Here is an 11,391-nt window from a genome sequence, read left to right as displayed (position 1 = left end):
GATTGCGAATTTGCGTATAAATATTTCGTTTGATTTATTTTAAAATAATAAATATATATTTAAACGGATTATCAGAATAGCTTTTTCGAAAAAAGCGTTATTGAAATTTACAAATATTATATAGATCAGAAAATAAATGTTTGTTATAAACAATAATAACATAATGTATTTATTATCTGTTGATTTAAAATATATATATATATATATATATATATATATAAAATATATATTTATAAAATATAAAAGATATATACATGGTAGACTTAATTAAAATTCTGAAGTATTATAATTATTATAGATAAGATAATTAGTATTTTTTATTAAAAAATGAAATATCTGATAATTTTATATTCACGAAACATTAAAATAATAATAAATTAATTATAATATAATTAATATTGTGTTATATTATTAGTTGTCTAATTTTTTAGCAGCTGTGCTATTTTCGATTATCGCTTCAATAGTGTTTTGTCGGTAAAGAAGATGAGAAATAGGGAACTTGTGAAGTGTTAGTGTCGGTCCACAATAAGTATTTAATCTTTAAGTCGTAAGAAATTGACCAATCATAGTCGAGTTATTTTTTTCATATTCGATTATAATTGGTCAATTTCTTACTTCTTAAAGCTTAAATCACCTATTGTGGACCGACACTTATGAAGAGCGAACATGCAACACACGTGGATGCATTTGGTTTAGAGTGGACGCTTAATTTTTTTTTAATGTGTATTTTTATAAAACTAAACTTGGATGAAAGAAAATTATTAAGTTTGATTATACGCTTTAATTATGGGGGTAAGTTAAAAAGCTTTCAATACATGTTAATTGATGAGCACCTTGTGCTTAACCTCTTAAAATTTTATTTGAATTTTACGAAATTAAATTTCTAAATTTCTGAACATGTGACATATTTTATTTATAATAAAACACATAATTTTTTATTTAATGTTAAATATAAATATTTATAAAATCATGTAATCAACATTTAATTTTCTGAAGTAGGAATGTTTCTTTACAAGTTTTTCTATTTATTTTTATACATAAAATGACTTATAACATGAAGTAATATAAATTTAATGAATAATAATTAAAAAGTTTGCTTGAAATAAATTAACTCTATAGAAATATTTATTTTGCAGAAATTAAGAAAGCCAAAAATCAGTAAAATTAAAAGAAATAATCAGACAAGGACAAAACTTTCAAAACGAGGAAAACTTAAGACTCGACAACATAAACCAGCAAAAAAACAGCCTCAAAAATCAGTACCACCATGTCCAGTGGAAGAAGAAGAAGAGGAAAGTGATCATGGAAAAGATTTAATGGATATGGTTGAAGAAGATGATTTAAATTTCTTAAATAACGCTATATCTAACAAATCTTATAATTTATTGAAACAGATTCCCTTAAACGAGTATGTTTATACTTTGTAATTCTTAAGAAAAAATAAAATCTTAAAGAATTATATGTATATGTATATATATTGATATATATGTATATATATGTATATTGATGTATATTGATGTAATTTTTGCTTTTAGAACAGACAATAGTTTAAGCGAAAGAAAAAGAAAGAAGATTACAAATGATCAACCATTGGAAGAACTGTATGAGAATAATGTTTCGAAAATTGTGGAAGAGACAGGAGAAAAGTCGATTCGCATGTTGCTTCCCATAAAAACACAAAATGGTTTTGTAAAGAAACGCATTATTGAAGAAGATGATAAAACTTTAAATGGAGAGGAAAATGAAAATACGAATGAGAAAAATCAAGAAAAAGATAAAGAAAATAGTCAACAAGGAAATAGTGATACGGAAATGGACGATACATATGTAAGATTCAAATTACATGTTCCAATACTTTAGTCTAATGTAAAATGTATTATGTAATTATGTATAATTATGTTATAAATTTACAGAATAACTTGGAAATAACTGATAAACCAATGTCTACTATTGAACTTTTGGCGCATCGTGAAGAAATACTAAGATCCAAGCGTTTTAGAATAGGTATACTTTCGAGCGGTATATTGGAAAACCCGGAACTCAAATCTGGAAATTTCAAAATATTGTTGGACATGATGGATGAAAGATCCACAAAAATTTATGTTACAATCAGGAAACTGGCAATGGTGTCCCTTTTAGAGATTTTTAAAGATTTGCTACCATCATATAATATCCATCAGATTTCTCAAGATGGAGTAAAATGTATGTGTATATAAAGAAAGAAACTTACAAAAGAAATTGTATATACATTGTTAATCAACTTTAATTAATTTTCTAGTGAAAAAAGATACTCTCGCGCTGCAGAATTATGAAACTATCTTGTTGAGAAGTTACAAAAACTATTTACAAAAGCTCGAAAAGATATCCAAGATTTTGCGAAGAAAGAAAGGGGATACGCGATCGACGAATGAACAAGAAATACAGCTGGGTGAAACAGCTGTATTATGTATGTGCGAGCTTCTCACTGTCCATCCGTATTTTAATTTCTCTGTTAATATAGCTAATTATATACTTCCTCTATTGGATAACAAGCGGAGCAGCGTAAGAGAGAAAGTTGCACAATGTATCTCTCAAATATTCAAAGAAGATAAACGTGGTCAATTGTCTCTTACAGTAGGTTTTAATAAAAATTTTATTTTTATTATGTTTCAAAATGCTAGTAATGTAATTAAAAATTTATGATGCATTTATTCTTAATGAAATTTTAGATAGTTCGAAAATTGAATCAATATATCAAGTCAAGAAAGCATTCGGTACACTCTGAAGTTATAGCAGTGTTACTGTCTCTTCGCATCAAAGATGTTGATCTGGATAAGGAAAAGGAAGACGAAACAAAGCAAAAGAAGCTCATATCTCATAAGCAAAGGATCCTTGCATTGAGCAAACGAGAGAGAAAAAAGAGCAAGAAATTAGAACAAGTGGAAAAAGAACTACTCGAAACGAAGGCCGAGGAAAATAAACAGGCGAAACAAAAAATTCTTACGGAAATAACGAGTATAGTATTTACCATATACTTCAGAGTATTGAAACAAGTTCCCAATAGTAAAATATTATCTGTGTGTTTGGAAGGATTAGCCAAGTAATGCGATTTATTTATATTAGTATTTTTTATTAATGATTTTCCTTTACAATATCTTGACAGATTATACTTGAATATTTCAGATTTGCGCATTGTATTAACATAAATTTTTATCAAGATTTGGTAAGCGCCATAGACAGATTAATAGAAGAAGTTAATTTGGGATTAAGAGAACAACTGCACTGTGTTCAATGTATATTTACGATATTATCTGGCCAAGCTGCAGCATTAAATATCGATCCATATAGGTTTGTATATAGTAATTGTTCTCTTTCAACATTGTTTTATATACCTAATGAAACAAATTACATATCGTTATGTATATGTAAAAAATTATATTTACAATATATCTGTTATATAGATTTTATGTGCATTTGTATAAAAATATATTGAAAGTCCATTGTGGGAGAACGCACGCGGAAACGGAAATTGTGTTGAGAACACTGCTACAGATTCTCATTCATCAGCGACGGAGAATAACGCAGACGCGTATGATAGCCTTTGTAAAGAGAATAAGCATGTTAGCCTTGCAGTCACAGCATAATGCAGCGTTGGGAATTCTCGGTATTATCAAGCAAGTGATGCAGCTCGGGAAGGGAGCTCATATCTTACTAGATACCGATTGCATCGGTGATGGTCATTATCAAGCCGAAATCGAGGAACCTGACTATTGTAACGCTCACTGTACCGCATTGTATGAACTCGGTGCTTTACAGGTACTATATCTGCAATACGATACTTTTCATTGAAAACGACCGAACGATGAATGATATAATAATTGTTTTTTTTTTTACAGCGTCACTATCATAGTGTAGTACGGCAACTCGCTAAGAATATAGCGTATGTCACACCTACGAGCGGCGAGGGTAGTTTGACTACTGAAATCGCGAAGTTGTAAGTATTGATTGTATATAACAATTATAATAAATTATTTTATCTTGCATGTATTTTATCACATATATACAATTAGAAAATATAGTTAGTTTCTGAATCATTTGATTGTTTTATTAATTTTAGAACACCGGAGGAGCTTTACACGGAATACGATCCTGCGGGTGTAGCATTTAAACCTGCTGTGCCTATTCCAAAGAAGGCTGTCGTTAAAGAAGCATTTACGAATTACAGTATGAGTCCTGAGCTCGAGAAATATTTTAATACTATCAACGTGGACAATTTATTTGCAGATGGGCATGTAGACTTTTACAAAGCCTGTAAAAGTAATTTATAACATATAATAAAGAAAGTAAAAAATATTAATGCTTTCCATAATTGATAAATACTGTAATTATATTTAAAATAATTCTTCTAGAAATTAGAAACTAGCAATTAAGGACTCAGACAATGAAAGAAATAAAAAACATGGAATAAGAGATTAGGAATGGAGAATTCAATTTCGATACATAGGAAAACATGTTCCCATATACAATCAAACACTAAAATGTTCTTCCATTTAGATTGAAAATAATTTTTTTCTAATTCTTCCTAATTCTTTATATTTAATTTCTTTTCCTGATTATATTATGAATCTTAATTCAATCGACAAAATCACTCAATTTTACAATAAAATTCTTTCCTTTTGTCAAATGAATAAATATAGTAAATGGAAAACATTCATACAATAGAGAAAATTAATTTCAATAGCTGAAATAATCCAAAAGCTGGATTAATTGTTCATTCATTCTTGCTCATGCTCGTTCATCCAATTCAAATTCGGTTTGATATGACACATTTGACATTTCACCGAGCGCTGCTGAGCGCCTCCACTTGCCCATGCGCATCCGAGAATCCGAGTCGTGTTGCCTAATTATGTGTTTTGATACATTTTGACATTATAGAAGCCAAAGATATATCGTGACAATTCACGCAGAATGATGTCCGAAAGAGATTACGCGCCCCTGAGCGCGGCATGTGTGCGATCCCTCAATGACAAATTGTACGAAAAACGAAAGCCAGCCGCCGTGGAGATAGAAAAGTGAGGTTATCTGTACTGTACACGATTGCATCTTCTTGCCCTTCCGATTCTCGATCTTCTAGGGTTCGCAATTCAGTGAACCTAAAAGAGGAGTTGTAGATCATTACTACAATACAAAAAGTTCTTCTCTCAATTCTACATTTCTCTTTCCATAACAATTGATTAATGTCTTTTTTGTTTTTTATCAATCCCACAGGATGGTAAAGGAATTCGCTGCTCATAACAATACTGTGCAGATCAAGAGACTGTTGAAAGTTCTTGGGCAGGACTTTGCCACTTCTCAGAATCCACATACGCGCAAAGGTGGCTTGATAGGTCTTGCAGCGATCGCTGTTGGTCTTGGAAAGGACACTGGTCAATATATAGAGGATCTTATCCACCCAATTCTGGCATGCTTCTGTGACGCTGATCTTAGAGTCCGATACTACGCCTGCGAGAGTTTGTACAATGTAGTCAAGGTGGCGAGAGGCGCGGTGCTGCCTCAGTTTACAGATATCTTTGCTGCTCTCAGTAAGCTGGCCTGTGATTCTGAGCAGAATATAAAAAACGCCACTGAATTGCTTGATAGATTGATGAAGGTAGCTGCAGAATCTATTAGAGATGTCTCTCTTTTATATAATTTGATTTTTTATTTCAGGACATTGTGACAGAAAGCGGCCTCTTCGATTTAGTTGGATTTATGCCTTTGTTGCGTGAGCGTATCTATACAAAAAACCCATTTGGCAGACAGTTTGTAATATCATGGGTATCCGTGCTGGATGCAGTTCCCAATATGGATTTCATAATATTTCTACCTGAGATACTCGATGGATTGTTCAGGATATTGGAGGACCCGACGCCAGAGATTAAAAAGATCACGGATACAGTTCTTGGTGAATTTTTACGTAGCATAAAAGCAAATCCCGCGAGAGTGGATTTCCCGGGTATGATAAATATACTGATTACGCACACCCAGAGTAATGATGAGTTGCTCCAGTTGACTGCTATCACATGGATCAAGGAATTCGTACATTTGTCTGGGCCTCTCATGCTTCCATACATGTCTGGCATTCTCGTGGCCGTTTTACCGTGCCTAGCCTACGACGGTGATACACGGAAGAGCATTAAAGAAACAGCAACGCAAGTAAATGCAAATTTAATGAAACTGATAATTATGGAAAATACAGAAGTTACAAATAAAAAACAAGAAAATAAGATACATTCTTCGAGAGAAAAGAACGGTAAATAGTGTTTAATTATATATTTTATATATATTTATATAACATCTTTTATATTTTCATTATTATTTATCACCTTCGACTTTTCATTAATAATAGGCATTATCTCTCTTTTCACTTTCAGATGTAACACAAAATCATTCCCTGGCTGAAAGCTTGGATCTCACTAGTGTCGTGGAAGTACTTATAAAACATTTGCTCTATCTATCGGTTCAAACTAAAGTCGCAGTTTTAAAGTGGATACATCATTTGTTCATAAACATTCCGCATAAAATGTTTAATCATATTGAGGACTTATTTCCGATATTAATGAAATCCTTAAGTGATACCTCGGACGAGGTGGTACAGCAGACTTTAGTGGTAATGGCTGAGATTATCAGCTCAAAATCCCCGGAGGCAGTAACGACCGATCCCAATGCAAAGATGCAGAATAAATATTTTACGAAGTTCATAGTCAATTTATTAAGGCTCTTCTCCACCGACAGACATTTGCTAGAAGACCGAGGTGCTTTCATTATAAGAGAGCTATGTGTGCTTTTGAGCGCAGAGGATATATACAAAACGCTGGCAAAGATATTACAGGAAGAACAAAATTTAAGCTTTGCGTGTACGATGATACAAACTCTGAACGTCATTCTGTTAACCAGTTCCGAGTTATTCGACCTGCGCAATAAACTTAGACATTTAGATTCTCCAGTAAGTTCATCGTATAACAGAATTATTATTCAGCTTGAAATCCTATTATTCCAGTTTATGAAGTTCTATTGAATAATCAATTATATAAAATCTAACAGTATTAATGATTGTAAAATTTTTAGGATAGTTGTGCGCTGTTCGAATGCCTCTATGTGTCCTGGTGTCACAATCCGGTCGCAACCGTGGCCTTGTGTCTTCTGTCTCAACATTACCGACATGCGTGCAATATCATTCGATCTTTGTATCCTTTAATCTATTCCTTTTCGTTTTATTTGCTTCAACGAACGTTTTTAAGACCTTAACACAATCCGTACGTATCAGTGAAAACATAGAAGTTACAGTGGAATTTCTAACGGAGATAGATAAACTGGTACAATTAATAGAATCACCGATATTCACTTGTAAGTACGCGATACATCGTTATACTAAGAAAATAAAAAAAAGAAATATGTTTCAATATTTCTTCATTCTTTTCTTGTTTAAGATTTGAGACTACAGCTATTAGAATGGGAGAAGAATGACGCTTTGATATACGCGTTGTACGGCTTGCTCATGATTCTGCCGCAGAGTGATGCCTACGCTACTTTACAGCGTCGTCTAGCAGCGATACCTCCAGCTACGAAGCCGATATCTAAAAGTGAACATTCGCAGGAGAAAACGAACGTTCATTGTCCGTTTGATTTTAACAAATTCTTGAAGCATTTCCACATAGTGCAAGAACAACATAGGGAACAGAAGCGTAAACAAAGACTGAATTCCTTAGTCGAGAGGAATACTAGTCATGTAGATTGAATCGCGCAAAAATGTCTGATTTGCTAATTTTGTACTGCGTCACTATGTAAAAAATTTGTGTTTAGCTTTGTTATATAAAGACACAGTTTTTATTTATGCAATCTCGTTGGTCTCGTTGGAAATAAATAATCGTATCGTTGATCTTGAAGTAAAACAGTCGTTTACTTAATCGAATAGAAATACAAACTTATTTAATATATATATATATATATATATATATATATATATATATATATATATACAACACTTTAACAGTCTGTACATCACTAATCATATACTGGGCTTCTAATATATACATTCCAAATTTCAGTCTTTGACTCGTAATTAGATTGATAGAGGAATGACAAAGTGGCACATATTAAAGCTCGTATCCCGCGTCGCCTATGTCTTCCAGTCTATCAATCGCTGATAAATGATCAAGCTGATCTATAAGCAGACCATTTTCATAAAGGAGCACCGTGATTTGTTCTTGCGTGTCGCAAATATTGCGCCATTTTTTCGTGCTCTCTTGTGCTGGCACGCTCGTTTTCTCGATCGTTTTTGATTTGCCAGGAAGCCTATCCAACGAGTGCAAAAGATTCTCGTTACGCTCCTTGCTTTCTTGCGATAAACGATAGGAGAACGATTCCAGCACGCGTTCATAATTCTCTATGTCTTTGTCCAATATTTGAGTTTGCAGGAACACCGTTTGTGCCATTTTATACCAGTCGGCGACGCACTCGGACCGTTGCGTCATTGCCGGTATACATTCTGTTTCGAGAAGCGCTTTCAATCGACGTCCTGTTTCTGTGACCTATTCAACGAAAAAGTTTATGATATTTTAATTTAACATTCACAAGAAATAATTTGTGCGAGTTTCTGATTCGACTGCGATTTAATATCGCTATAATTACGGATTAGAAAACTTGATTGATAAATAATTTTATATACCTTTATACGTTCAAGAACATGGAACTGTTCGTCATTATAAGTGAGACTACGAGTAGCTCTGTCTCTTAGCAAATGTTGCCATCCGTCCCTCAAGCGATCGACCAACGTTGCTGCCCTTTGGCTCGCTTTTGTGGCCCATGGGCACCACAAACCGCGAGTACTATTGTCCCATTCTCCGCGTAAACTACCCTCTTTTACATACCTAATATAAGATTTATACTAATTATATTTCTTTCATTAAACTATTGAGCATATTTGGTGAATTATAGATTATGATTGAATGCTTGTAAACAGAAAGGTGACCAATTTCTGGACAGAATTAATAATTTGGCTAGAATATACAAAATTAATACATTACGTCTTCTAAAGTGATTTACCTTTGATGAAGTTGCACTATTGCTGGAGTCAGTTCGCTCGTAAGTTCTTTGCTTTTCAAATCCAATTCTTTTCGCCAGCTTTTAACTTCCATTGCGATTTGACCGCCAAATTTTCGGAATACGTGCTTGGCAAAAGTCTCACTCCTCTCTATTGCCAGTACAGTGTCCTCCACGGCTTTTGTAAATTCCTTCGAGTGCTGACACTTCCCTAATACTCGAGTAAGCTCTGTAGACAGAAGCCCACTAAACGCATCTATAGCGTCCCGCGAAAGCTTGCTGCACAGGGCCAATTTATCGATTCTACGTTTACAAACGTGTCCCACGGAACACGCGATCTTAGCTTGATTCGCGTCATTCTCCACGGACACGAGATTCGCAAAAACGGGAAATTTGGGCAGTTCAGTTTCCTGCGGCAATACGACATTGTTGTTTTCCCGCGAGAACAGCATCAACGGCTTATCGTTACTGGTATTGGGATATCCTTTGCCCGGCGTCGATTCCTCTACGAGATTCGTGAGCGGAATTTCCCCGAGAAGAAGGATTTGCGCGTTGGGCACGATCTCTGTCTGGTCTTGAATATGTATCTGCAAAGCGACCAGCTTTTCCTCCGGATGTAAGAAAACCTTGATCAGACTGGCTCTGTGAACGTTGAATATGTGAACGGGTTTCCTGCAAAGCGTGTCCGTGACCTCACAAAAGAATCGCTCGAAACTCCAAATTCTTTGCGGATCTACCTCCAACAAGCCGGCCAATAGTGGAGTGACTATTTTCTTCAGACCCGTGCTTAACTGGCAGGTCTGTGGCAATTCTCTGCCCCACTCAATTGGTCCGTTCTCCGAAGTTTGCAATCCGGATATCACACCCGACGCTTTCTTCGTGGTGATGTAAAACATGGTCTCCTTGTTCCTTCGCCCACCAAATGGCCTAAATGGCAGATTCCCCGTTGCAACATGGTAGAGAGTCACACCTATGGACCATAAATCTACGGTCGCGCCGAAGGTTTTGCCAACGGGCTTTCTCAGGACCGCGCGCTCATACATGTCCGGATGCAAGTATTCCTCAGTACCATATAGTGAAACAAACTGTTGATCCTCTTGCAATTCTCGCGCGGCCCCGAAATCAGTAAGCTTATATATCGTACTGCCATCATCAGCGATGAATTTCATTATGTTACCTGTGTAAATAGAAAACATTATATACATGTAAAATGCTGAAAATATAGAAGTTAAATCACAATGGTTTGAGACCCGACTGCATCAACATTATTTTGGCTTTAAGCAAGTATGTCTGTCTTTATTTATTTAGAAAGAAAGATAAAGACAGATACATGTTTAAATCTCACTTAAAGCTAAAATAACATTGGCGCAACTGAGCCTAAATGAAATAAATTGAAAATTATTTTATAATAAAAAATATAAACATAATTTTCTTCTTTAATATAAAGTTGAAACTTCATCTAAGTCAATATAACCATTTCTAAAGATTAAACTAAGATTAAAATTAATCTACATTGATAGAAATGAATATAAGAGAGATCTATAAAGTACATAGATCTCCCTCACCTGGTTTTAAGTCTCGGTGAACTAGATTATTGTCACGCAAGTGCTTCATGCCCGCCGACAAGTGTTCCAGCACCAAGAGAAACTCGCTCTCGGCGAGGCCGTACGTGTTCTCCGGATCGTCCAGGATGTTGAAGAGGCTGCCACCGGTGCAGAGCTCCATGACAATGACTTTGCCCCTGCCATCCTGCTCCTCCTCGATTGCTAACAGCTTGACAATGTTCTCATGCTTGACCTTCTTCAGGACCTCGAACTCTCGCACCTGCACGTCATGCGGTCGCATGTGACTCAGCTGATTGAAGGTCTTCACCGCGACCGGCTCTCCATTGTTTTTGTTGACGCCCTGGAATACCGCGCCGGTCGCACCCTTGCCGAGCACGCTGGTGGTGCACCAGACGTAGTTGGCGGATCCACGAAGGAAGGACATCTCGCCCGCGCGCTTTTCCTAGACATCGGGATTTCACCCCACTCTTTCACCACGTCCTCGATGTCTCGCTTGATCCTCGCGTTCCACTCGTGACGTCACAAAACATCACCCAGAGTACCGCTGATCTCGAGGAAGCATCGTCTGATCCGAAAATTGACAGCACGGAGACCAGCGAGGAGAAATTTTGACTTGACGATTAGAGGAGGACAACGTTGGAGCGGCATCGAAGAAGCGAGAGAGACGCGTGACCGTCGATTTTCCCCGATTTTGACATAACCATGACGTGTACATTTAATGTTCGCGCGAGTGCGGGCATTGGTTGCAGGCCAGTAGGCCGTATTC

General features: G+C 35.6%; 3 protein-coding genes across 3 annotated transcripts; 2 read left to right on the top strand and 1 right to left on the bottom strand.

Annotated features, from left to right (window-relative positions):
• Positions 1-543: 543 nt before the first annotated feature.
• Noc3 (Nucleolar complex protein 3) lies at positions 544-4,451 on the top strand. The gene is made up of 10 exons (XM_011637999.3): positions 544-792; positions 1,137-1,408; positions 1,536-1,827; positions 1,914-2,202; positions 2,279-2,613; positions 2,709-3,079; positions 3,163-3,327; positions 3,441-3,795; positions 3,876-3,973; positions 4,097-4,451. Exons 1-10 carry the CDS (start codon positions 787-789, stop codon positions 4,305-4,307), a joined length of 2,394 nt encoding a protein of 797 aa, XP_011636301.2. The 5' UTR covers positions 544-786; the 3' UTR covers positions 4,308-4,451.
• A 373-nt stretch (positions 4,452-4,824) lies between these two features.
• On the top strand, positions 4,825-7,910 carry LOC105426674 (protein VAC14 homolog). The gene is made up of 7 exons (XM_011637998.3): positions 4,825-5,051; positions 5,248-5,629; positions 5,689-6,271; positions 6,393-6,964; positions 7,087-7,205; positions 7,286-7,365; positions 7,449-7,910. Exons 1-7 carry the CDS (start codon positions 4,948-4,950, stop codon positions 7,754-7,756), a joined length of 2,148 nt encoding a protein of 715 aa, XP_011636300.1. The 5' UTR covers positions 4,825-4,947; the 3' UTR covers positions 7,757-7,910.
• Positions 7,900-11,313, bottom strand: IKKepsilon (I-kappaB kinase epsilon). Its single transcript, XM_011637995.2, has 4 exons — positions 10,626-11,313; positions 9,064-10,237; positions 8,687-8,888; positions 7,900-8,549 (listed from the first exon to the last, which is right to left on the bottom strand). Exons 1-4 carry the CDS (start codon positions 11,047-11,049, stop codon positions 8,115-8,117), a joined length of 2,235 nt encoding a protein of 744 aa, XP_011636297.2. The 5' UTR covers positions 11,050-11,313; the 3' UTR covers positions 7,900-8,114.
• Positions 11,314-11,391: the final 78 nt, after the last annotated feature.

This window comes from Pogonomyrmex barbatus, unplaced genomic scaffold (assembly GCF_055798465.1).
Source record: "Pogonomyrmex barbatus isolate J1 unplaced genomic scaffold, ASM5579846v1 scaffold11, whole genome shotgun sequence".
Classification (NCBI taxonomy): Eukaryota; Metazoa; Arthropoda; class Insecta; order Hymenoptera; family Formicidae; genus Pogonomyrmex; species Pogonomyrmex barbatus.
Note: the sequence above shows the minus strand (reverse complement) of the source record. Positions and strands in the feature narration are given on the sequence as shown.